This window comes from Lepidochelys kempii, chromosome 16, assembly GCF_965140285.1.
Source record: "Lepidochelys kempii isolate rLepKem1 chromosome 16, rLepKem1.hap1, whole genome shotgun sequence".
NCBI classification, from domain to species: Eukaryota; Metazoa; Chordata; order Testudines; family Cheloniidae; genus Lepidochelys; species Lepidochelys kempii.
The window spans coordinates 9230561-9257393 of NC_136395.1; the positions used below are offsets into that span (position 1 = coordinate 9230561).

General features: G+C 50.1%; 1 protein-coding gene across 2 annotated transcripts in view; it reads left to right on the forward strand.

Annotated features, from left to right (window-relative positions):
- LOC140899116 (dual specificity testis-specific protein kinase 1) overlaps positions 1–16901 on the forward strand; it is a 60105-nt gene extending 43204 nt beyond the window's left edge. For both annotated transcript variants that reach the window (XM_073313995.2, XM_073313994.2), the window contains exons 3-9: positions 3645–3766; positions 3912–3960; positions 5486–5635; positions 10928–11101; positions 12270–12353; positions 14162–14248; positions 16611–16901. In XM_073313995.2, the coding sequence (XP_073170096.1) occupies positions 3645–3766; positions 3912–3960; positions 5486–5635; positions 10928–11101; positions 12270–12353; positions 14162–14248; positions 16611–16712 (768 nt within the window). In that variant the 3' untranslated portion in view covers positions 16713–16901. The remainder of the gene's footprint in view (positions 1–3644; positions 3767–3911; positions 3961–5485; positions 5636–10927; positions 11102–12269; positions 12354–14161; positions 14249–16610) is intronic.
- Positions 16902–26833: the final 9932 nt, after the last annotated feature.

Sequence of the window (26833 nt, forward strand, 5' to 3'; positions counted from 1 at the left end):
GGCACCATTGTCAGTTTTGCACAGAAAATAAGGGTGGAATTTGCATAATGGGTCCACACGTTTCTGTTCAGCTGCCGTTTCTCAGCACTCTAATGAGCTAATAACCCTCCCCAGAACTATATGGTAGCTCTTCTTAAAGCTTTTTAGAACTTGCAGCTTGTGAGTCTAAGAACCCCTCAGTGCCAGCTGACAAAGGGTTTGCTGTACTGTCAGGCCTGACAAACCCATTACACCGAACACTGTCTTTCATAGTGTTTATCCAGAAAATGTCTTGTGAGGTATTAAGTGAAAGCCAGTAACACCCGGGTCATTAATATAATCATAAAATACATGTATTAACCCTATATGAGGAATTATCTATACCTACTGATATTATGCTTTTAAGTCAACAAGGCAGAGTGGACAAACAGGTCTTCTGCCAGACAGAAGTATGTCTATGCAGCTATACCCGTCTCCATGTAAACGAAGCATTGTGAACTAAATACAATGGGAGTTACATTTGGAAGCAAAATGGGAAAAACAAACTAACATGGTGATGTGAAGGCAGCCTGGTGCCAGCACACCAGAGAGCCAGCAACTGGAGAGAAGAGTTCTGCCTCGGGGTGCACTTCAAAAGGATATATTTCAAAGGTTCCTGGACTATAAGAAGAAGAAAAAAGAACCCCCTTGTTATCGAATTACCGACGAAACCCCTTGAAGGGTGTAGGGGACTCATGAAAATCTAGATCTGTAAACCCGCAAACTCTGCAGAAAAGGTTTTAGGTGAGAAATTGCTTTAGATAATACTAGCTTGCTAGAGTGAAGTTCTAGGCTTGGGGAAGTGGGTTATCTTTATGTTTTATTTGTAAACATTGCCTTTTCCGTTATTCTTATTCCACAGGCACTGGAATCAGTGGATCTCTGTTCTTTGTTAACAAACTTATGTTTGTTTTCACCGTAAATAGTTTACAGCCCTGTGTTGTTATAAAGGACCTGATCCTGACTTGCAGCCTTCCAGCTTTTGTACACTGTCTCTTTGGGGACAGCTTATCTGGTGATTACTGTGGGTGTCCCGGTGACAGGGGCTGGACACTGCAGGGGGATGTTTCTGGAGCGTTCAGTGACTGGGGTGCACCTAATGTTAACCTGCAAAGCAGAGTAGGGCTGGCAGAGTCCTGAGAAGAGGGCAAGAATCCTGAAAGGCGGGTGTTGTCCAGGAGCCAAGGTAAACTCTCTCACTCGGGTGGCAGGGGTGTAAACAAGGTCACCCACAATCCTGGGTGCCCCGAGAAGGTGTCACGCAGCTGTGGACCTCTTAAATGCTCTCTATGCCTTTTGCACAGCCACAGATTTCAGGAAGCCCACAGCCTCTGGAGTAAAATGTCATTCACTCTGTATGTCAGGGCGGTGTGTGTGCACTGGTCAGTTACCAAGTGCAGTAAGGAGATGAGTAGCGGGGTCGGGGTCGAGCCGGGTTAGGACACCAGGAAGTCAGGGTCAGGTACCAGGTAAGGTTATAGACAAGTAGCAGAGTCGGGGTCAAGCTGGGGTCAGGAGCCAGAGTTTAGGGTCTGCAGCAAAGCATGATCAGGAGTGGAAGCAAGCAGATGGTCTGCATCATTGCTCAGACAGCTCCCCAAGATGGCTCCTGGTTTATACACCAGGATGAGCCAATCAGTGGGCTGTGAGGGCCCTGCTGTGCGGTACTTCCTGCGGTGCCTAGCTTTACAGGGTCCTCTAGCAGAAACCCAGCCTAACCTTCCAGTGGTGATGTGGAAGTGTTGGCAGCCCAGAACCCCATGGTCCTAGGTACTTACAGTGCATCTCTAGCCATATACTGTAATGACGGTGCATGTAATAATAATGCACATTGTAAAGTTTGGTTATAGATTAGTAAATCCCATGGTTGGGTAATGCCTGATCCAAAACTTCTTTGCAATCCATTTAAACACAGAGGCAGGGTTATTCCTGTCATGGGCACTGGGTTTTTGATTGCATTATTCTTGGAAGGGAGCAGCACCAGAGTTAACATTGCCCCAAGACTTATTTATCTTGCAGCCCTAGTTATAATTAGCATTCCTCTCTCAATCCAAACTGGATTGACGTTAGTCTCTTTGTTCAGTCCACCTGCTATGGAGTGGTAAGGTAACCTTATCTGTAAGGTAGCTTGCGCAGGTAGCCGTATCACACATGACGTTTTGGGGCATTGAATGGTGTCATGGTGCCAGCTCGTTCTGTGTTTAAACGGTTTTGACCTTTGAACAAATGACAAAAAGGGCAGAAAGTTAAACAGCGCGCCTGGGGTCACCCTGATAGCCCCAGCAGAAGTGTCAAGAGACGGATCAAGGCTGTACCAGCTGATTTCCTCCACCTAACAATTACCTTGGTTAAAAATAAAACATTAAAGGGACAGTTGGCCAGAGGTGGAGTTGGGCAAGAAATAGTTTTCCCATCCTGCAAATATTCTAGAGAGTTCTGAATTTGTCTTGTCTTGAATTGTGATGAAAGGTTCCAAGCTTGAAAATATTTGCAAACTGAAACACTGGTTTGTTGGTTTGTTTGTTTTGGTTCACTTGAAACATTTTGTTTCAACAATTTTTAAATATTTTGTTTCAATTTTGACTTTTTTTCTTTTATTAAACCTTTAAAAAGGTCAGAATTAGCTTAGATGTTGAAATGAAAAGTCATCTGGAACTGGAAAACCAGGGTACTTTGTTTAAAAAATGTCAAAACAAAACATTTGGATGATTTAGAAACTTTTTTCCTGCAAATTTTTTTGAGTTGGTAAATGTGTGGCACCTGGCCCTGTTGAATGAACGGTTTCAGTTTTGACAAATCAGCATTTCTTGAAAAAAATCAGTTTGTTAAAAAATTCCCAACCAGCTCTAGTCAGCAGTTCACTCTGTGACTTGTGGGTCTGGCCCAGGATTTAGGCAGACCCCTTGTAGTGACACTAGACAGCACAGTCTCTGTTATCAACCTGGGACCGACAGAGCCTCAGAGAACCACAGGGTCTGTCAGTGTCCAGCAGCCTCAATGAACTGTGTTCATCACAGTCAAGCCCTGTTTCTACCACCGGGGGCAATAGAGGTCCCTGCTAAAAATGCCTTATTTTATCTGTTACGCTTTTAAGGGTAAGTTAATGTACTATTTTTGTGTCTGAATTTGAGAAATGGCTGCTGGTGGGAAGCCCTGGAAACCAGTTTCTCTAGCTATTTACTGAGGAGGTGCGTGGTAAAGTAACCTTGCCTTGAACCACCTGCTAACATGCATCTCTGAGGGTGGCGGAGAGTGGGAAGCGCAGATTCCATGGTTCATTCAGTAACTCTGTGGTGCATTGTGATGTAGGCCCTGATCAAGCAAAGCTTGTGAGCACATGCTTAACTTTAAGTGCAGAGTAGTCCCGTTTGGGTCTGCTGGATCTGGGTGCTCTGGAGCTTGGACCGGATACTTGACAGCTCTGCGCCTTGTGTAGTAATTTACACCTGTGCAAAGCGGGTATAATCTGTGTGGTAGCATTTTAGCCCTCATGTCGCACAAGGTGTAAGGCAAGCGGGGCACCAGGCCTTGTGTGATCTTGGGAAGGATTTCCTTTCCTTGTGGGGGCTGGCGTACGTTACTGGGATAAAATGCATCTCACTGTGTCGTTTTTCACATTGCTCCAGGTGACTCAGAGTGCGACCTGTAAAGTGATGGTGGTGAAAATCTACAAGAATGACGTGGACCAGGAGGTGATAGTGCGTGAGATTAGCTTGCTGCAGAAGCTCTCCCACCCGAACATTGTCAGGTGGGTGGTGCCATAGGAGAGGCAGTGGCTAGGGAAGAGGGCCTGGTAGAGAGATGTGCCAGGCCTGGGTTTTTAAGTCAAGAGTCAGAGTTGGAATCTTTGTATGAGAAGAAACCTAAACCTGAGTTTTTGTCCTGTCTTGTAGGTATCTTGGGATCTGCGTGAAGGACGAGAAGCTGTACCCAATTCTAGAGGTAAAGGCTTGTTGCTGGGATGCTTCTTGCTTTTAATTGTGAGGGCAGTCAGGGTCATAGGGGATGAACTCTTGCAGTCTTGCTTTCCAGAGGAAACATGTGTAAAGCACAGGTAACCCACATGGTCGCTCTTTGTCTCCAGTGGCTGGGTCACACAGAGATGTTCCCGAATCTCCTACTGCCATTGAGCTAATAGAACTGGTCTTTAGTTCTGGTAGTAGGAACTCTCACTTTTAGATCCAGAGATCCTGGGTCCTGCCCTGGCACACGGGTGGTGTTGCTCACAGATTGCATAAGGCACTTTCACTGCAGGGAAGGAGACAGCAGAATTGCACTATAAATGCAGCCAGTACGTTTTCTATAACACAATGATAGGGCCCAATCCTGCATGGCGTTCTCGGACAGAATTCACATTTACAGCATTGGGTGTCTTGTCTGACTAAAGAGGGCAGGATCAGGCCTACACTCTGAATAGTGTCTTCCAGAGAAAACAGTGTCTCAGACTCGACTCACACAAATGACGCTGAAAGGGGGTAGGCTGGGGAAACCAGAGCTGTTTGGAGTGGGCTGAAGAGTTGAGAGTGAGGAGGAGCTGCAGAGAAGAAGCCTCTTGCACCGATAATGTTGAGGGGCAGAGAGGAGACCGTTGCCAGATGAGTAAGGAGGGGAGGTGACCCGGTAGAGCAAGAAACTGAAGGCAGTAGAAACACTGCAGCATTCGACAGCACTGACCTCAAACACTATGGACAGGCTGTTTGGGAAAGGCCCCCAGGTGCTGTCGCTCATGATCCAGCTGCATCAGCAGAGGTTGGAGGGGGAATATTGCATGGCCCCACCCATGCACCAGTCAGAGCGCCGAGCCCCACGCTGAAATTCACTCACTCAGGGTTAAACGACAAAGGCAAAAGGGCTCCTGCCCAGCATGTGTGTCTTTGCAGTTCCCTACAGCACTGCAAAGCGAGAGGCCCTTGAGTGGGTGTGGAGTGCTGGGGCTCCCGGGGGTAATCTGGTGCTTCATGCTAGTACTTTCCCGGTGTGCTGTTGCAATCTTGCACTGTACAGTAATCATCGAATATCAGGGCTGGAAGGGACCTGAGGAGGTCATCTAGTCCACCCCCTGCTCAAAGCAGGACCAATCCCCAATTTTTGCCCCGATCCCTAAATGGCCCCCTCAAGGATTTAACTCACAACCCTGGGTTTAGCAGGCCAATGCTCAAACCAAAAACCCCCTGATTTGCTTAAACTGCAATAGTCCTAGTGGTGGAAAACTCTCGGATACTGCCACAATCAATTACTCTCTTTTAATGGGAGTGGTTGTACAGCACCCAGCACATTGTTGCCCTGATCTTGGTTGGGGCCACTGGGCGCTGCTGCAGTACTCACCCGCATCACGCGAGAGGGGCTGATGAGATCAAGCAATTCCCAAACAGAGATGAACGGAGTGTTTGCAGAGGCGTATTTGCAGAGCCTCCATTCCAGCAGAGCCTGGCCTCCACAGACTCCCTGTTTTGTCTCATTTTTGCAGTACGTTAACGGTGGGTGCCTGGAAGAGCTCCTAGCCAGCAAGGAGATCACCCTCAGTTGGAAGGAGAAGGTGGACTTGGCTTCAGACATCACCAGGGGGATGATCTACTTGCACTCCAAGAACATCTACCACCGGGATCTCAACTCCAAGGTGGGCTGTGCTCAGAGGTTGACATTCACCATCCCCGGGCAAAGGGCTGGGCCTGTGTACCACTTACTCGCACGGCCGAGGCACCACGTAAATCCCACTTGAGCCCACAGGGCTCAAGTGGGACTTATGTGGTGTCTTGGCCACGTGCTGATCCTCTGCACCAAGGGTGAGTTGTGAAAGCTTCCTTGACACAGCCTGTCATTATGGCATATTAGTTACGTACCAGGCAGGAGATCCTGGAAGAGCTAAAAATAGACTCCTCAAAGCACGGTTATGGTCAGAAAAGCAACTCGGGTAGAAATGGACGTGCCGGGATTTCCACACTTGTTCTCCCGCCATGGTTGCGAGATGTCCCCTGTCCAACTTGCGAATCAAACCCAGGGTTCTGTCTCTAATCACGAGCTCCGCAAGGGAAAAGAAAAGCGACCCATCAATAACAGGGAGGGACAAGATGCAGTGAGTTAGTTCGCCCTGCCACCAGAACTCTTTCTGTTTTATATGTGTAGCTGTGACAGTTCCCACTTGGGGAGCGTGGCCTACTGGTCACGCCTGCAACTCCTGGCTGCCAAGGGGGTTGTGGGGAGGGGAGCTTGGCCCCTCCCACTCCACCGGACTCCGACCCAGGGCCCTTTGGGCTACCAGTAGTCTGGCAACCAAGGCTGCTTAAGGCTGTCCTCCCCATGCTTCTTCCTCTCATCCCTTACATCCCCTGGGTCAATTTAGTCCAAGGCTTTCCCCTAGTGGGGAAACCCAAACCACAGTAGGTAAGAGGGGGTTAGCACTGTCCAAGGTCCACAGGGTACTTCCCTCTCTAGTTGTCTCCGGGGTGGGTCCCCCCCTTCCCTCAGGGAGGGCCCCTTTGGGCAGCTGTATCAGAGTCTTACGCTTCCTTCTGCTCTGCTGGAGCTGTGGGCTGCAGGTCTGCTCACCTCTGGCTCTGCCACCCAAAGGAGCTAATTCCCGGCCTTTTAATTCTTCCAGCAGATGGAGCAGCTCCTGGCCCTGCGCTTGTCCCTGTCCCATGGCTCCACACCTGGCTGTGGGTTGGGCTGCCAGCCTCCACTGCAGCCTGCTTGTGACACCGCTCCTGACCCCTGCCTTGGTCAATGGCCGAAGCTCCACTCCTGGCCTGGGGCCGAGGCTGGGGGCAGGTCCGGGAGTGGAGTCGCTCCCAGCCGCGGGTCTGGCTGCTGGCCCTCGTCGCGGCCCGGCTGCAGCTCTGCTCCCACCCCCAGCCTTGGCCCCTGGCCATGGCTCCGCTCCCAGCCCCGGCCCTGCTCCCAGCCCCAGCTGCAATCCCCTTACCTGTGTCTGCGTCCCTGAGCCACGTCTCCCACTGGGCAGGGGCGCGGACAGGGTAACGGGGGGACACAACCCTGAAAAGGTTTGGGGACCCCTGCAGTGGGGGCTCGTGCTTTCAGATCCAGAGGTCCCAGGTTTGATTTCGCTCCATGCTGATGACCTCCACAGGGGCATCGCATTGCAGCCGTCACCAACGAAATAACCAAGCCTCTGGTGTCGGGAACTGGTGGAACAGAATCTCTGCCTTGTGCTGCAGCTGTCTTGCCCCTGCAGTACTGGGCGTGGAGAGCAGTTCTGGGCTGTGCCATCCTTTGCTGTTTTTCTGCTCGTCATCCACACTTCTCATTAGACATGGTTTCTGTCTGCGGCTGCGTGGGGTGATTGTGACGCTCGAGGGGCCTGTTTCTCCATTGCATTATTATGGGCCGTGTGGCTCTAACCCTGGCAGATTGATCTGCAGGGAGATTCCTCCAGTTAGGGCCAAATCCACCCCTGGTATAAATCCATTTACATCAGTGGAGCTTTGCTTAGGATGACTTTGGCTCTAATGGTCCCCTTGTTGGGAGGCTGAGCAGAGACTGAGAGACCTGCAGGCTGAATTCCCTGCTGGGCCCTAGAGATGGCCCTTGTGGGTCAGGGTGAGAGATCGGTTCTCACGTGGCTAAGCACAGCAGTGGGATTCAGCAGACATGGGGTCTGTTCCCCATTCCTCTGCTCCCCCCCTGGGTGAGTCACTTCCCCTCTGTTCCTTTCCTCCTCTCTAGAATGGGGATAATGATGCTAAGTGGATTCAGGGGCAGGAGGGTCTCTGGCTGCATTGACTAATGGGTGCAAAGTGCTTTGAGAGCCCCTGGCAGAGGCTTGAGAGAAGACGCCAGCTCCCAGCATTATCGTCAGACACTCTGGCAAGGGCTGGGTGCTGCCTGTGTGTCAGTAATAATAATATCTAGTGCTATAAAATGATTTACAAAGGAGGGTCAGTGTCATCATCCCCATTTTACAGGTGGGGAAACTGAGGCATGGGGAGAGGCCATGATTGGCCCAAGGTCACCCAGCTGGCCAATGGCAGAGCCAGGAATAGAATCCAGCTCTACCGAGTCCCAGTCCAGGGCTCTAGTCACTGGATCGCAGTGCCTCTCATAGAGGGCTCCATTCTCCAGGGCTGTCAAGCCAGCCTCTCTCACCTCTGCAGGTGGTCTTACAAAATGGTGAGCCTGGGGATGAGCCATCAAATTCATCCACTTTGCCTATCAGCCCAAGTTCCCTTAGAGCAGCAGTTCTCAACTAGGGGTTCGAGGCCCCCTCGGGGGCCGTGAGCGGGTTTCAGGGGGTCTGCCAAACAGGGCTGGCAATAGATTCACTGTGGCTCAGGGCAAAAAGCTAAAGCTCAGCTGTCCCGAGCCCCACCACACAGGCCTGAAGGTGAAGCCTGAGCAGCTTAGCTTCGTGGGATCCCCTGTGGCGTGGGGCCCCGGGCAATTGCCCTGCTTGCTATCCCCTAACGCCGGCCCTGGCTTTTATATGCACAAAAACAGCTGTTGTGGCAGAGGTAGGCTGTGGATTTTTTATAGCATGTTAGGGGGTCCTCAGACAGAAAAAGGTTGAGGACCCCTGCCTTGGAGGGGAGGGAGGATGGCAGCTTTATAGAAACACAGTGATGCCACCAAGACAGTGATCAGATCTCCCATTGACTTCAGCGGAGCAACACTGATTTACACCAGCTGAGTGTCTGACCTAGAACCCGGATCTGACCAGAGTCCACTGATCTTTTACTGAAGCAATTCCCATGATCCTTTGCAGTCGAAGCTAGGCACGTAGGGATCTGTTTGCTGGTACTGTGTCGTGACTCCTCCATTGATGTTCCCCGAGCGTCTCAGCGGAACCTTGAAATATGGATGGATGTGGCCAGCCACGCATTACAAGGCTGAGGAATATCAATACAGGATGCTAGGTTGGCTTCATTATCCCCACAGCTGTTTGCCCAGCTTAATCACCAGCCATCAAAACACAAACTCCAGTGGGAAACAGCCTGGCAAACAGGTTCAATCTGCCTGTGGCTTTCCTTGCTGATGTCCTATAAAATCCATTGAAATGTATTTTCCCGTAAATGTATCTGCATGTTGCATTAATTCATTGTAAAATCAGAGCCACCCCGGTCCTGCTCAGAACGCCAGTGCACGTTTCAGAATGTCACTGCACATCATGTGTGTCTCTCTGCAGTTGTTTGGCCCTGATAGGAATTTCTCCGTTTCCCTGCAGTGCTGACAGCCTAGGATATGGGAGGGTGGGGAGGGGATGCAGGCATTAAATCCACTCAATAGTGACATCCAGCCATCTGAAGCAGCTGTTTGTTTTTTCCAAACCTGCCTTACTCTGACCAGACCGTCCTACAGAATTTGACAGAGATGAAACCAATAGGTTTCTGTAGAAATTGAACAGGATTCTATAGGAATTACTCTCCAAAGCCTACTGGCATAGGGTTTAATAGAAAATGATCTGCTTTCTAGAGGTTGCATGAACCATTCTATAGCAGGGATTTATTTCTCTGCTCAATGTGTAGCATAGTCCAAAAAGTCCTATAGAAATGTTCTTGTTTTCTGTCCAATTCGATAGGACTTTGCCACAAGATGAGGGGGGTGTGTGTACATACATGTATGCACACTGTGCAGTTTGAAAAACCCAAACCAGGTCCGATTCTATCAACCCCCTCACAAAGTTTAGTTGTGGGGGGAGCTGTCCTGATTTTAGACCGTCTCCTCTATTTACGGAAACTGAACAAGGCTTCCATTTAGATGCCTAATTCTCATTAATATTTAAGGGATTTGCGCTTGCATCTCCCTTAGGTGGCCTTGAAAATCTCAGCCCAAACCTCTCATGTTCCCAGGGTCACTGCTAAAAATGAGTCCTTCTTTTAAAAGCAGCAAATTCTAGGCAAATTCCTTTCCCTGTGTGGGGTGGGAGGAGAGATTTGGAGAAAGTGCTTCTTTCCACTGAATAAATTCTCTTCCACCCCTTTCATCCACCTCCTTCTTTACCCGTCTTTTCCATCCCACAGCGTCCTCTGTGCTTTGAAAAGGCTCCATGTGAGGGGAGTGGGGAAGGATGGAGATGCAAGGAAGGTCCTTACAACTCTGGAAACCATGCTGGTTTCCCGTCACTCCTGGACGGACGGACGGACACACACACACACTTTGAAGTTGACAGGCCAAGCAGCTCTGGATGGGGCGTGGCTCATGGGTGTGACACGTGGGTGTTGAGAACATGCCCCCACTCGTGTTGTTCTCCTGCAGCAGGAAATGTTCTGCAGAATGGCTCCTTTCCTGCTGGGTTAAGATAAAGAGAAACACAAAAGCCATGTGCAAAGAGGGGTAGCAGAACAGGACCTGAGCCTAGCATACTGGCCATGGTATGGCTGTCTCTGAAACCCCTTGCCAGGGAACTCAGAACTGGTTTTAGGAAGATACCCTGCTGTGGGGGATCAGAGCCCGTCTCTTCGGAAGGGGTAAGCACTGAACAAAGAGCATTATGACAGGAGAGGCAGTCTGGGCTAGTGGTTTGTACAGGAAGTGGGAGGCAGGAGCTCCTGCCACCTAGTCCTCGCTCTGCCATCGACTCGCTGTGCAGCCTTGGACAAGTCACTCAAAACACTCTTGGTGCAGTTTTTCATTGGGCGAGCACAGCCCCTCTGTGGGTGGTGAGGGTCAGTTCAGGTCTGTCTAGGGCTGTGTACATGGTGCTGCAAGCTATGGCTGGGACCGCTCATCCGAAAGGCTCCATCCTGCATGAGCATCCCGAAAACATTCTGTCCCCTCCGCCCTGTTGATGCTAATGGGCACTCTGTGCCTCCCCAGCGCAGCCGAAAGCTGGTCTAGTGCATGAGGTGGGTGCGTTGCAAGAGGGGCGGTGGGGGTGGGCGGGATGGGGAGAAAAAGGCCCAGGTGCTCTATAAGTGGGAATCTCAGACGAGCAGCCCTGGGGGACTTGTTTCAGAACTGCCTCATTCGCGTGACCCAGCGGGGCCGGGAAGCCTTGGTGACGGATTTCGGTCTGGCCAGAGAGGTGGTGGAGCTGCCCATGAAGAACCCGGAGAGGAAGCTGTCCCTGGTGGGCTCTGCCTTCTGGATGGCCCCTGAAATGCTGCGGGGGGAGCCGTACGACAGGAAGGTACAGTTCTGCCTCCCTGCCCCTCGTGTGTCCACAAGGCCCAGGTCAGGTCCCCCCGTCGCTCTCCAGAGCCTCCCGCACAATCAGTAGTGTTAGCTTCTCTTCCAGATGGTGGCTCTGTGATGTTGACTTGGTTATGAGTTTATGGGTCCCTGGCAGGATCAGCTCCACACCAGTGTGGTCCGAGGCCTGGCTGAGTGTCGCCAGGCATGGAGAGGTTTCTGGTCAGACCCTTCAGAGTGAGGGCACAAGTGCTGTGCTGGAGAATCTTTCTCCCTGGGATAGGTGGGAGAGGACAGGAAAGCTCCACTTCCCATAATGGGTATTGCTCTCCCTTCTTTCATCCCAACTCTGCTCTCTCCAGCTCTCCAATGAGTTAGGGAGCCATGCAAGCTTGCCTAGGAAAGTTCCTTTGGAGACAAGAGGTTCTGATGCTTGACTGGCCTGGGTCAATTACGGCTGCTTGTGGGACGTGTTCTCCTTACTTTGGAGAAAGAGCTGGTGAAGCCTCTGTTAAAGAAAACACTTGAGCAGGCTGTTTGGTAACTACACATCTATGTAATGTGATCGTTCTGTCCTCCATTGAAATGCAGCCAGTTCTGGGGTGGTAATGTGGCTGCCACTATAAAGGTGCCAGCAACATTGAACGAAGCTTTAGGGACAGGAAGGGAAGAAGAATATCATATGCAGTTATCCACATCTGAATTAGCTGAGGACACTGGGGTTAACACCCCTCCCTTTTGCAGTGTTTTGGGTGTTTATCTTATAGATCTGCTCTAGGAATTATTTTGAGGCAGTTCTATGGCCTGTCTATACAGGAGGTCAGACTAGATGATCACAATGATCCCTTAGGCCTTAATCTGTGAAAGAGGTGTCACTGGGTGTTTGGCCATGTGCAGTGAGTCCCTCTGTTTTATGTCTCAGCTGAAAGACAGCACCTCCTGCAGTTCCCTGCGCTGTATGTTGAAAGGAACAGAGCAGCTTGGTGAAGGCAGGCAGAGAATGAAAGGCAAGGGATTGTTCTCTTGTTACACCTTTCCCTGTTCACACCCTTGCTTTTGGGTGACCTCAAAGCAGGGTCGCTCGGTCTGCCGTCCTCTTTCTGACCCTTTGCTTCTATACACACTAGAGCCCCCCCCTCACTCTGTGTTTCTGCCCCCTCTTGCAGGTTGATGTGTTCTCATTTGGCATAGTCCTGTGTGAAATACTGGGCAGAATCCCCGCTGACCCCGAAGTGCTTCCCAGAACGCAGGTAGTTATTACTGCAGCTCAGGTCTGACCGGAGTATCCTGCATGCACTGAAGTTAACAGATTGGGTGCCTTTGGTTTCTTAGACACACACACACACACACACGTTAAAAGTTTTCCAATAACCAGTTTGTTGTGGTGGGTTTTGTTTACATGTCATTTAGTTGCCACCTACATTTTCGGTGGGAAAAGCATCAGCTTTGATCAAATGTAATCATTTTTTCTGAAGTGCCAATTTGGTTCCCTATGTTTTCATCTCAAACCTCTCTTCCAGACATAGGGTTTTGAATTGACGTTTCAAGCTTTTAAGTGGAACGGTCAATTCAAAGCACAAATAGTCGTTCCATATCGATGTTCTGAACTGGAACGCTGCGGCCTTTTGCGCGGAAAGGGTGAAATATTGTTTCCATTTTTAAAATGGCACAGTCGTTGGTTCGGTTCAACGTCGCCGAGTCAGAAATGCTCAGGCGCGACTTCCCTTTCCACGAAGTTCTTTTCTATTTCAACGGCTTTGTCCAAACCGACGTGGCGCTGTTGGAACTTCCCCTGGGATGGAAATGCCCTTTCTCGAGCCGCCCTGCTTAGGAGGGAAAGAAGGAAGGAAAGAACTCAAAATAACCTGAGACTGGGGAGAGACTAAACTCTCCGTCGGTGTGCAGGAGAGGAAGGGACTTCTATGTCAGAAAGTGGTGGCTCAGAGGATGATGATACAGACACAGAAACAGTGAGGTGCTGCGAAGGGCTGAGCTCCCGCTGAAAGCCTGGATTTCACGTTGACAGTGAGTGCTCATCACCTCCCAGGATGGAGCTCACTGACTGGCTGCTACTTACTCATCTTCAGCTCAGGTGCTGACATGGTGGCCCCTGTCACCACAGTGCCTAAACACCTCATAATCTTGAATGTATTTGTCCTCACCCCTGCGCAACAGGGCAGCGCTGTCATCTCCATTTACAGATAGGGAGCTAAGGCACCCAGAGATTAAGGGCCAGATTTTAAAGGTATGTCGGTGCCTAAAGATGCAGATAGGTACCCAGTGGAATTTTCAAAAGTGCCTGCTTGGGAATTAGGCACCTAAAAGAGCATTTAAAACCCCCACGAGAAGCCTATCTGGATAGGGAAGTGAAAATCTGGCCCCAAGTGACACAGGAAGTTTGGGGCAGAGCAGGGATTTGAACCTGGGTCACCTGAGTCCAGGTCTAGTGTCCTAACCACTGGACCATGCTTCCTTGTAATTTCTGAATCCATTTCAAATCATTTAGGCTAGAGGAACAGTGTCGCCTAAGGGTGAGCGCACATGGCTAGGAACTGGGGGAGTCTGAGTCTTTTCCTGGCTCCGCTACTTATCAATAAATTGATCGTTTTTCTAAAGTGCCTGTTACTTTGGTACGTGTGTGTGCTTAGCCATTAACGTAATGGCTATGATAGAGGGGTTGTGAATCTTAATCCATGGATCAGTGCTTTGAGATCCTTTGATGCGAGGTGCGAAGGAAGGGCATAGGGGTTGGTTTGTGATCCGACTCTTCCATACCATGTCTCCTGCTTCTCACGGAGGTTTACGTGGCCACTGGTGGGGTCGAGCTTCAGGGACTGGGAAGTGCCTCCAGAGGGAGGGTAAAACATCCGTCAGGTAAGGAACCTGGCCAGCCACCTGGAAAGAGCCATATCCTGAGCCTTGCAATTGTTCTGAGGCGTCACAATCCCGTTCCTCGGTGCAAAGCGCTTTCCCACAGCCCACGCCCCGCCCAGTCAGACCATCTCCTCCCCCTCGCCTGTCATTGACCCAGAATCTCGTTGTCTTTCTTCTCCACCAGGATTATGGCCTTGATGTTGCAGCTTTCCAAGGAATGATCAGTGAATGTCCCAAGCGGGTTTTGGACCTAGCCGCTAGTTGCTGTCGGGTAGGTTTCTCCCTCGGTTTCCTTTCTCTGTCTTTCAGTTTTACCATCTCACTTGCTGTGTGTGAGAACTCAAACTGCCCTTCAACCCCAGTGGGGACTTAGCCCTTCCCCTTCGTCACAGCCCTCTGCCACTTGAGGGAAAGGAGTGACTCGGGGACCTGGCAGCAGAGGGGAGGTTTTATCCTCTATGTAGACTAACCACTACAAGAGGACACTTAGCCAGTGTGTGACAATGGCAGAGTAATGAGAAAACTTGAGGGAATCTGGCAACACAGGGGCAGGTTTTGAATCCGGGTGTCATTGTCAAACTTCCCCGCTGCACCAAATGGTTTTTGCACTGGCAGTAATGGAGGAAACGGCATGTATTTTCCCAGGAGTCTCTCTCAAAATCCCCTCCCTTCTCTGTGCGGTGACTTGGTCCCACAGCAAAAAAAGGTTAGATGTCTGATATACAAATGGCAAGGATGCAGATGGAGAGACAGGACCTAGAGGATGTGGTCGGCCTGCATTGCTGACTTTACAAATTTGTTCTCCGGGGCCCACCGGTCACACCACATCATCTTTTGCTTTTTCATTTTCCTATAACTTCTGGTTTTTAAAATAAAATGTCACAGAAATAGCAAAGATGCCTCACTGTGCTGGCTGGAGCAGCTCTGTTGCCAGGCCGTACGGGGCAGGCTGGAAATGAGGCAAAAACTCACCACATTACTCGCAAGGAGGAAGAAACAAAGGCAGTTTCTCACCCAGGCAGACAGCAGAGAGTTCTGTGACTATATTCCAACTAATTACTTTGGAACTCAACGGCAACAAATTAAAAGAAGCTGCAGCAACAATCCTCAAGATGTGTCATTAGTTTATTCTAGAATCAAAATGGTGAATCAGAGTTGGTAGCTGGCTTCAATTCACGTGTCTTCAGCTCCTGCGTCTCTAAGGCTGACACGAGGAGAAGTGGCTGGGGATGATTCAGGTGGCTTGCAGAGAGCTGGTCTGTGTCATACAAGGTGGAGGACCTTCCCGCAGGCCTCGTGCTGCGCAGCACTTCAAAGGGAAAGTCAAGAACTTGACGATGCAAAACGCCTGCCATGGCCAGGCCTGCTCAGGATGAGATGTGTCGGGAGGGATTCAGGGGGAGCTTATCAAAGACACAAAGGGTGGCCAGACACTCGACTCCCACTGGAAGGCAATGGGAACTGGGCACTTGCCTGCTTTGTGGCTTTGAAAACCTCCCCCTCAAATCCCCTGGCCCTGCACATTTTGGGTTGGATTCTGGTCCAAATCATCAAAGGCACTAGGCACCTAATTCCCATCGATTTCAATGAGAATTAGGTGCCTAAATATCTGTGAGGCTCTGGGCTTCTGTGCATGAATAGTTTCAAGGCCCAGTCTGAGAAACACGACTGGCCTTATTCTTCTCCGTGCAGAGGAGAGGCAGCTTGCACATCCCCCGCTCAGGTGCCTCTAGGGCCCCATTCAGCCACTCAGCCCTGGTGAGTGCAGTGCCTTGGGCAGCTTCACTGGCACCTCTGCTGCCATGGCAGGGGCACGGCGTTACCAGCATGCATGACCTCTCCTGACCCCAGACCTGGAACATCCTAGGGCTTTTCCAGCTCGGTGGCTCCGAAGCCTGATGGCCCTTTTGCAGGTCCTTTGCACTGGGTTAGTGGTGCAAAGGGCTGCCATATGGGGTGAGTTTCCCTGAGAGAGCCAGAGTCTCCCCTCACACTGGAGTAACACCAGATGCAGGAGAGCGGAGAACCAGGAGGGTCTTAAGCTTCAGTGTCCTTGATGTTGTTAGACCCCTATGCAAATGCCGTGCCAAAGTCAGCTGTAACCAGGGGCTTGATTCTCCATAGAGCATCTGCGACACATCATGCAAACAAGTTCAAGGCAAAATGGATGAGCAGGTGGGCTTGGTTCTGTGTTAACGTGATAAAGCTGCTAAGAAGTTACTTCTGACAAGAGGCAAAGAGGGGACAGCATAGCTGGGAGGGAGGGTCATGCTGATGTCCACATCTCAGACACCCTCACACCTTACTCCTTTTGGACACTGCTGCCTTGCAAATCAGGGTGCAGAGGGTCTCGGGACTTCCCACCACTCAGCGTCCAGGGCTGTGCCTTGTGCCTCTCCTTACTTGTGCCCACAAGTTGCTTCCATGCACCCTCACCCTGGAGCACAGCGCCCCTTTGCTCCTTGCTGTGTGCACCATGGGAGGACTTGCAAGGTCGAGACCCCAGTCAGGTCTGCAGCTTTGATGTCCCACTAGCCTAGCTTGCAGCCCCTGGGAGAGTCAGCCCTATTTTCCCCATGTCCCCTCCCAGCAGAAAATTCCCTTCAGCCTCTTGTTCCTCCTCCCCCTTTCAGGTGGAAGCATTTAAGAGGCCCTCTTTCTGTGAGCTGCTGGATGAACTGGAAGACGTAGCAGAGAGTTTGGAGGCTCTAAAGGATAATCAGCTGTCTGGATGATTGCCCAGGCTCTTCTGAGCCCTGATGGAGTCAGACTCAAACTGTAAATTACGTGTACATCAGAAAAGGCGAGAGGAGAAAAAGCGCAAGGGTGAAAAAGCAAAGTAATGCTCTGGTATTTATTTAATTGTATTCTCTTTCTCACATAGAAAGTGTGGCTTGAAAAATACAAAGGTGGACTTTCCAAGGGTTTTTTTCTAGCTGAAGTTTTTAACAGAAATAATTCCAACACTGAGCAGTCTTTGCTTGGTTGTTTTTGTTTTTTAAAGAAGAAGATACTAATTTCTGATGTAAATATAGAAGGTGAGAGATTCTGGAGGGGACGCTTGATAATTGAATCTCAGCTGGGGATGCTCTCTGAAGCCCAGGATAGAAGTGTGGCTCTCCCCACCCCCCCCCCCCATAGTCCTACCTGTGTCTCAGCCCTCCAGCCTTCATCGGAGCCATCTCTGGAGGCTGTGGATTTGGCGTTGTGTAAAGGGGAAGGGGAGGCATGGCAGATTGTGAGCTAGTAAAGTCGCCTTATAATACATAGCCTTAAAACCGTCCTCCAGTAGCCTTGAGAGGAGAGTACGTTCTGTAATGTCTCTGGTCATGTGACCTTCCTAGAAACCGGCCAGCGTCCAAGCACGCTTGTTGTGCTCAGAGCATTTTGGGGGGCTCGTGTAGACAGAGGGTGATGGTTTGGGAATCCTGATTGGCTGCTGAGAAAGTTAAAATTGCCTGTTTGTGGAACATTCCACTGAGATGGGGGTATTTGCTTGAAAAAATATAAACGAATGAACCAATATATACCTTTGGAAAAGCTGCATCAGGGATGCTTGCCGTGTCACAGGCGTGTCCGTGCCAACAGAGAAGTGCTTGCCGTGTTACAAGCGTGCCCGTGCCAACAGAGAAGTGCTTGCCGTGTTACAAGCGTGCCCATACCAACAGAGGTGCTCACCATGTTATAGGTGTGTCCATACCATCAGAGGGTCTTTGTGTGGTACAGGTGTGTCCTAGCTTTCTTACAGCAGATGCTAGACTGTCTGGGTTTATTCCCATGGCTCCCACACCCCCAAGACTCCTGTGACAGGGTCGCACACCATACAAAAACATCCCAACAAGCTCTGAGGCAGGTCTGTCAGGGGATTGCTAGTCACTGGTGAGGGGCCATGATTGGCAAGCAGACAGGATAACGCCGACCGCCTCCACACTGGGGAGATCCCTGTGAGTTCCTGGCTGTGTTCGCGTCTTGATGCCCCTTGTCGTGGTGGGCACTGGGGCGTGCACTCCGTGATGCAGGCAGTCGGGACAGGGTGTATTGCGGTTGGCAGCCCTGGCCTTCGCTGATTTGGGATATGCTTCAGATCATATTCTACTGCATCACTGTTCTGGGTCCATCCCCAGCTGCCCTCTCCAGGGGCGGATGCGCTCCCCGACAGGCAGGTTCAGACTCTGGTACCGTAATACCCACCTTATGATTCCACCTTATCCTATTAAAGACTAACCACTCCCTGAAAGTAAACCCTAGTTTCAGTGCACCTAAGTAAGTGGCTTGAACGTTGCTAATGGGACCCCATCATCAGGTTCATGCAGGCCCAGCACTTCGGGCTCTCTCTCACCTCTGCAAAGCACCCTCCCGTAGCAGTTTCTGAACTAACGCTGCCGGGCAGATGTGTTGTCCGGGGGACAGACAGTGCAGTGCAAGGCTGGAGACAGAGGCGCGCTTTGCAGAGCTGCAGGACAAGAGCCGTCTTTGTTGGACCCCATTGATTTGTTAGTCGGGGATGGGGAGGCTTTGGTTAGAGAAGTCAGGCCACAGCAAAACAGCTTATTCCCACCCGAAGCGAAGGAGGAATTTGCAGAGGCTCAAGTCCTGAGGCATTGTGGGGATGCATGAGCATCTGATTTATGGGCTCAGGAGGAGAAATGAAGAATGTGCCAGTCATCTACCCCCTGTGCAAAGCCATTTCCTCGTGTGTGGGTGTTTGTGTGTGATGACACTGACCCACCTCGCAGGGTGTGGTGTCCTTGAATCAAAAGGCTAATGTGCTTTGCAGATACTAAGGTCCAAGTGTTATATTTTCTTCTGGGATCGGATCCAGCAGAAAGAGGTTAAATACAGTTAGGGAAATAGTTGGAGGAGATGGGGTGGGCTGAGATGGGAGGGATTCCAAATTAGGGGCAGGAAGGGGAGGGGTTAATTAGAGTTAACTAGCAGTAGCAGAAACCCTTTTCTAGTGCAAACTTAAAAAAAAAAAAAAAAAAAAGGCAAGTGATAAATCCAGCATCTGACTAGTTCTGGGCTTCTCCTAACACATGGTAGGGTCTTGTATACGAATGATTTCTCAGCAGCAGGGCCAGCTCCACCACTGGTTTAAAGTGGTGTCCTTTGGTTGAATTTCACGGAGTTGCACCAGGTTACTCTGACTGAAGCTCCTGCCCCTAAGTTGTAGCTCTTCGGGGCAGGGCCTGTCCGGACAGTAAGGCTGAACACAAGAGGACCTCAGTCCTGCATGGAGACCGTAGGCGCTGCTGTCACACAAATGATGAAGCATAAGTGGGGACCAATTCACACACTGGGGTAATGTGCTGTAACCTGACGCACAGCCACTTCTTATTGTATATTTCACACTTGGTAAATGTCCTGACCAGTGTTTTCAGATGTTCCTTGGTTCTGGCTGCTCCCTGAAGCCTGTAACAATGCAGCAGCTCAAAGATAGAGACTTTGAATGCTGGTGGAGTCTGTGTCCTGCGAAATACAAACAACTGTGTGGGGAAATGGCACTGACATCTGTGCAAGTGAATGTCTGCAGTAATAAGGGACAGCGTTGTAATGGTTTTGCATTCTCTCAAGGGACTGCAAGGATTTGGAAGTCTGCAAGAAATATACTCAATGCAGCAAAGATGCATCTTACAGTGAGAGATTTACTAGTTCAAACATGTTTCTGGAAGATTATTTGTTGCTCCATTTTCCTCTGTATCGCTGCTATGCTTTTTGTCATTTGCTGATGAGTTTATACACAAGGATCTTCTTGCTTAAGAGTTACAATATGCTCAGCAAATATGGATTTCTGTGCAGCGGGCTCCGAGGAGCAGAGTCTTAAGGAGCAGCAGGGTGAGATTCCCTAATTATTCTGCCGAGGAAGGAGACCGTGGCTATTTGACTTGCTTCCCAATTTGGAGTCTCTGTACCATCTGAGTGGAAGTTACAGGAGCTTGTGTTTTACTGCCTGGCAGTACAAACACCATTGATATGTACTGTGTATCTTCAGTGTGAGCCAAGCACCACCTGCGTCATGGCAAAGTGCAGGGTGGTAGAAGGCAAATAGCTAGGTTTGCATTGAACTATTAAAAGGTGATGCATGGTGGGAAAGGAGGAGACCTGCTGAGGAATCCCACTGCCCTCTTCAAAGGAGCCAGGCTGTACAATCAGCTGTTGTGGGTGGCAGGGGATGTACCTCTTAATCTTTTGAGGGCCAAGTACGGTGACGTGGAGCAAGACCCACAGCCCAATCCAGCATCCATGTGTAACTCCCATTGGCTCAGCGGGAGCTGGAGTGGACCCTAAATGAGGGACATAAGGGTATATCATAACGTGGAGAGCCCTGAATGACATAGGGCCTGATCCAAAGCCAGTGAAGTCATTGGATCAGAATCCCTTGGAACATAGGACGGGAAGAGACCTCTTGGGTCATGGCGTCCAGTCCCCTGCTTTGTAGGCCACCCCACCGTATCATCCCCATCAGGAACTTATCCAGCTCCATCTAAAACCAGTTAGGTTGTTTGCCCCACACTGCTTCTGTGGGAGATGAGCCACAGCCTCCCTCCTCTGATGGGCAGAAGCCTTCTTCTGTTCTCCAGCCTAAATATGCTCCTGGATCGTCCACCGCCATTTGTTCTTGAGCCAAAATTGTCCTGTAGCTTCGGTAGCTCTTCTCCTTCCCTGGGATTTCCCCCTCTCCTCTCCCCATGTATTTATTGACTTCAGTGGGCTGTGGTTAAGGCCCTCTATTGCTTTAATTACATTAGCAGAGACCTTCCCCCTTTGCCTCCTCTCCACAGCATCTGGAATGCCAGCTGCGTGAGCCCACTCCTCTGTTGCAAATACTGAACAATAACAGAGGAATCCAATTTGGAATGGAAGGCAGGCACTTTTGGGGCTAAAACAAGGTAGGGCCCTGCTAATAGGGAGTGCTGCAGGGCATGGGCACTGGCCTGCTTCTGAAGGTACAAGTTGCAGTTTTCAAAGGCCGTTGTGGGATTCAGTGCCCAAGTTTCATTGAATTCCAGACAGGATGGAGTTCGGAGGCCCAGCTCCATAGATTGGACAGATCTGGAGCAGAGCGGGATGTGGGTTGCTTTGTATTATTTGGCTTGGCTTGGCTGAATGGGCAATGCTAGTGATGAGTGGTCTCTGCAGAAGAGCTAGCTGGATTCTCACGCCTCTAACCTCATCTCCCAGGACAACCTCCTTGGTGCATGAAGAATGATCCTCTAGCAATAGGTGTGTCCCATCTAAGACAGTCTACTCCTTCAGTCCTTCCAAGTGCCCGCTTGCCATGTGACTGGCTGCTCTGTAGAGCGCTGGAGCAGTCGTTTGTGAGGTGAGCCCGCTCTCCAGTTATTTACTGCAACCCCAACCAATCCCAGCAACCCCTCACCCAAGGCTCCGGTCACAGTGAAAGTTACAAAGTAGAACATAATTGCAGAGTGAATAGAAACTTTGTTGAAGGTCTAGTAAAGTATTGTCGACTGCTTTTAATTGTATTGTTCTGAACAGTAGCATCTTTTCATGGATGCCTGGAAAGGAAGTACATTGGTTAAAGGGATATGTTTGGTACACACTGAGGCTGTACGAAGCAGAGGCGTCCAGCTGGTGTCATTGGGAGCGTGAACCGGACAGATGTGTAGCTGAGTGCAGTAGGCTAGGCCTGTCTGTGGCTAGGAGCTGATAATGGTACTCATTTAGTTCTGGAGAGCTGAATGAGGGAGAGGTTGATGCCAGTCAGGTCCTTTCTAGACAGCAGGGGTGAAATTGTGGTTCCACTGAAGTCAGTGGGAGTTTTGCCATTGCCTTCAACAGGGCCAGGGTTTCTCCCCAGACGTATAAAGAGTTAAAGTTTGAGATGAGCCAAAGCAAACACCCTGGGGAATTTCCACCCCAGATGTGAAGAGCATTGCTGGGATCTGTCTCGAGGAAGCTGGCTTTGATCCCTCATCCTGCTCTTTGGGAACGTCCAGCTCAATATTTGAACTTCCCAACTCGGAGCCCTGCCCCTGAAATCAGGGAGTCACGACGCTGGGGATCTGTGTAGCTCTGCCGTTGTCCTCCAGGTTGCATTACTCACCTCCCAGTCACAGTGAATCACAGGCTCAGCACATCTGTTCCCCAGCAGGAGCCCACTCCTCCAGCTCCCTTTCTCTCTCCTCTGACAGACTCTCCACTCCACAGAAGCGAGCGAGGGTACAGACCATGGTGTATGTACGGTATCCAACAGGAGAGTGTTTCTATCACATAATGTCTTTTTAAAAAATGCCACTTTGGAATAAAGTCCAGTGCTTCTTTCCCACACAATCCTAGGCTCTTGTGTGTGTTTTGTTCTCCTGGGTCGATGGAGTAGTGTCACAGAAAGTCTGTGTGTTTCCACTCGCAGTCAGCTATGGCATCTAAACAGATGGTTCATGCTCTGTTTATCTGTGTAATTGATGCTGTAAATCTTTACTTAAATTGCACTTGCAAAACAGCTTTAACTGTGAGATGACCAGATCTTCCACTGTTCATCCTTCTGTAATGGGGCCAGCTGATCGGCACTAAATCAGACCCTTCGCTTTAGTTTAGGAGATAGAAGATCAAGAAAACAACACATGTGATGTGCTAAGACAATCAAATTGACACTTGCATCCTGGCAACCCGGGCTAATCCAAACAGACCCAGCGACAGTAAAATGATTTTCCTTCCTGATCACATTTATATTTCATACTTTCTGACTCATACATTGCAAACAGCAGCATTAATTGCTTTTTCAGATGCAGCCCACTCACAAGAACACCCTGTAAAATGAGGGAGGATGTATTTTGTTTTGAAACAAGGTTATGGACTCGCAGGGTTCTCCTGTGTCCAGCCAAAACAGGTGGAGTGGAGGTATAGCAGCCCCCTGGACCAACTTCTCCAGCCCCACTTCATGAGAACTCTCATTTGTGCTAAGTGGAAAAGACCATGATTTTAAAGCACCCAATTCTCATTTACCGCTCATGCAGTAAGGTGAAGTAGTAGTGAAAGGAGTTTACACCCTGCCAGTTGCCAGAACTGTGTAAAGGAGCCCTAGTCTAAATGAGCATCAAGCCCTCAAAAATGGAAGCCTAAAATTAGGTTCTTAAATCCATATTTAGGCGCCTAAGTGCAGCAAAGGAGGAACCAAGAACCAAGGGAAGAAAAACCCTTTGATGTTTCTGCAGCCATTTTCTAAATGCAAATGATGATCACACAGCTGATCTCACTTGATTGTTTCCCTGCCATTGCAGTGGCCTCGGGTGTTGGTGCATCTTGGTTCTTCCTATTCTCTGCCTGTGGCACATATTAGTCTATTTAGTCTACATATCTAGTAATATGTCTGGTGGGCTGTAATCAGGGCTTAAATTCTCAGAGCGTATTTCCTGGGGCTTGGCGCTTCAGCCCTGCGGGAGGCCCTGGTGCTTGTGCCCTGCAGGTTTGAAAATACTTACCAGAGCTCTGCTCCAGACAGCTCTGGCCTGTCTGTAATACTTCGGACTAATATCAGTGGTTAGCTTTGATGCGTGAGTACTGGGTATGGTTGGTGGCCTTTTCAAAACCACCAAGCACCCAGTAGCTCCCATCAGGCTCTTGTTTTGGAAAAATCTTGGCCTAAACCTTTAGATTGGAATGCTGGTCCCATTGAAGTCATTGACTTCCAGAGAGGCCCAGCATTGGGCCCTGGCAATGGAGAATCATGCAGACCAGGAATGCTCAGTGTTTGAGTGAGCGAAACCCTCTTGAGTTAATACTGGTGAAAATCACTGAGTCCGTCCATGAAAGCTGCCCCCATACAGCCTGTTTCAGAGTAGCAGCCGTGTTCGTCTGTATTCGCAAAAAGAACAGGAGTACTTGTGGCACCTTAGAGACTAACCAATTTATTTGAGCATAAGTTTTCGTGGGCTACAGCTCTCTTCATCGGATGCATAAAGTGGAAAATGCAGTGAGGATGTTTTATACACACAGACCATGAAAATATGGGTGTTTTTTCATGGTCTGTGTGTATAAAACATCCTCACTGCATTTTCCATTTTATGCATCCGATGAAGTGAGCTGTAGCCCACGAAAGCTTATGCTCAAATAAATTGGTTAGTCTCTAAGGTGCCCCAAGTACTCCTTTTCTTCATACAGCCTGTGTGCAGAGTGGGCCAAACTGAACTCCAAGGATGAGTCTCTTAGGTGCAGTGGCTTTGCTGCGTAAGCCGAAAAGTGCTGGGGCTAGAGACCTGGCATGGCATTCATTACCTGTATTTTACTTATGCATACAGCTCTGTCTGACGTGACAACTCCTGCTTCATCCCAGGGGGCCTGGGGATCTGACTTGAGCAAAAGGAAATTCAGGCTGAATGTAAAGCAGCTTTCCTATCCCTGGACACGTTGGACCATCTCCCAGGGGCCATGGTGGAAGTCCGTCTCGAGTCACTTAGAATAGACAGGACAAAGGACAAGAGTAGTGACTGTAGGGAATAATCTTGCCTTGGCCCTCGGGCTATGGACTACGGGAGACCTATTAGGTCTTTTTCACCACTGTCTTCTATGGCAGGGAGGATGTGCAGTAACAAGGCCTGAGTCTGCACCAATGGCCTGCCCTGGACAGGGATTTGCTACATCACGAGAGTAACCCACTCATCGTCCTGCAGCTGGAAAGCCGTGGAGATGTTACCCACTAGTCCGCTACGTGCCCGAGGTACTCAGGACAGTCTGACTGCCCTCAGCTGGAGAGCCTTGTCTTTTTATCACGCTGTAACAGACTCAGCCGCTGTGGGTGCAGCATGTAACATACACTGAATGGGGTTACATGCTTCTGGGCATAGGAATCTTATTCCAAGCATCTGAGGCTCACGGGAGTCTGAATCCCAGCCTAGCCCAGCCCCCGTTTATGTGATGGCTGTTATCTTGGCCAGAGCCAAGGAGCTCTGGAGTTATAGGCATAGTGGGTCTCTACAGCTCAATCTAAAGAGCCAGGCTCTGTCACGGGGCCTGTAGCAGACCCATATCCTTCACTGGTCAGGCACACAGGCAATGCAAACACAGTGGGTCACACCAGCCAGCATTTTCCAGTGACCTGTTTTTGGGGCCGGGAGAAGATTGTGATCAGCTCACGGCTTCCCGGGGGTGGATGCAGCAATTGTCCAAGCACAGCGGGAATGCCCATGTGAGCCCGCAACCCTTGGACTCAGCTTCAGGGAGCCATCAGAGGTGTTCTTCCCCACGGGTGTCTCCCACAGCCTAATTGCATTCAGAGCCTGGCTGCAGATGCTTCAAAGGGTTTTTCTCCCCTCGCCTCTTGCTTGCTTCTCCCCAGCACCTTCACAAGGAAGAGGGGGTTCAACATTGCAGATGCTGGAGAGGAGGGAGGAGGGGGGTGGCCAGGCTGCAGGGCTGCCGTGCTAATTGAGGAAATGGCTGGGATTATTTATTGTTCTCTTCCGGGCTGGTGCTTTTCCCAGCAGAGCTATGGCAGGAGCAAAATGGTTGCTTGGGACTGAAATTGATCCTTAGAGGAAGGGATCCTCCTGGATCACAGAACCAAAGTGGGGGCAAAGCCACATGCTGGTCCCTAGAGAGCTAGAATTAAAACCAGCTGCATGATTATGGGGAACGCTCCTTTTAAAGGGGATGTGAGGGCAACCTTGGGTTGCGATGTTCACTATCTGGACCGGAGGATTACATGCCACAGTGTTAAGTACTGCTTAGTGTTTATGGGCGTGTCACAGGCAGGCTGGAGGTTGAAGGGGAGTCAGGTTCAGACTTGCCTGTGACCTAGCAATTAACTGCCAGCTGATCCTAATTAAGTGGCTTAATTACCATGAGTGACCCCAGCTGTGAAAGGGTCAGGCCTACACAGAGACGAGAACCGGGGGAGAGGTTCCCTTCTCTCTAGGGAGGGTCTAGTGCAGTGGTTCTCAAAACTTTTTTTTACTGGTGACCCTTTTCACACAGCAAGCCTCTTGAATGCGACCCCCCCCCATATAAATTAAAAACACATTTTTATATATTTAACACCATTATAAATGCTGGAGGCAAAGCCGGGTTTGGGGTGGAGGCTGACAGCTCACAATCCCCCATGTAATAGCCTTGTGACCCCTTGAGGGGTCCTGACCCCCAGTGTGAGAACCCCTGGTCTAGTGAATGCAGGCTGAAGAGGGCCCAAGGCTGTAGTTAATCTGTCGTGGGCCCTGGAAAAGGGTCAAGGCTCAGGGGGGCAGTGCTGTGGATCAGCATACCCGAGGAGGGACAAGGCCTCGGAGCCAGAGGAGCGACTATATCAACCACAGGCTTCTGGGAAGTCGCACGAGAGGCGTGGAGGTAGGAAGCGGCCCAGGGATGCAGCAGCACAACTGAAGAGAGAGGGACTGACGCATGCGCGTCCCTGAAGTGGGGCATGAGAGCTGAAGTCTGCCACCCTGATGCACGTGGAGCAAACACCACTCGGTCTGAGCCAGGGCTGCAGACTTGGCTCCTATGACGTGTTTGCGCTGTGTAGCCTGCCTTTTGCAACCTTCCTCGGCCCATCCTCCTCTTTCCCCTTGTGTCATTTCTACCCTGGGACTGCAATAGGGTGACCAGACAGCAAGTGTGAAACATCAGGACAGGGATAACAGGCGCCTATATAAAAAAAAGACCCCAAAATCGGGACTGTCCCTGTAAAATCGGGACGTCTGGTCACCCTGGACTGCAAAGTCTTTGGCGCGGGAGCTGTGTCTTCCATGTTTGTCTGTGCAGCACCTCGCCCATCTCTGGCGCTACTGTAATAGAAACATAATTAAGCACAAACTCAGCTTTGGGAAGTGGTCACTCCTTTTAAATTAAGTGGACCATCCTTGTCATCCCTAACTCTCAACCTAACTGGGTTTAGATGGAT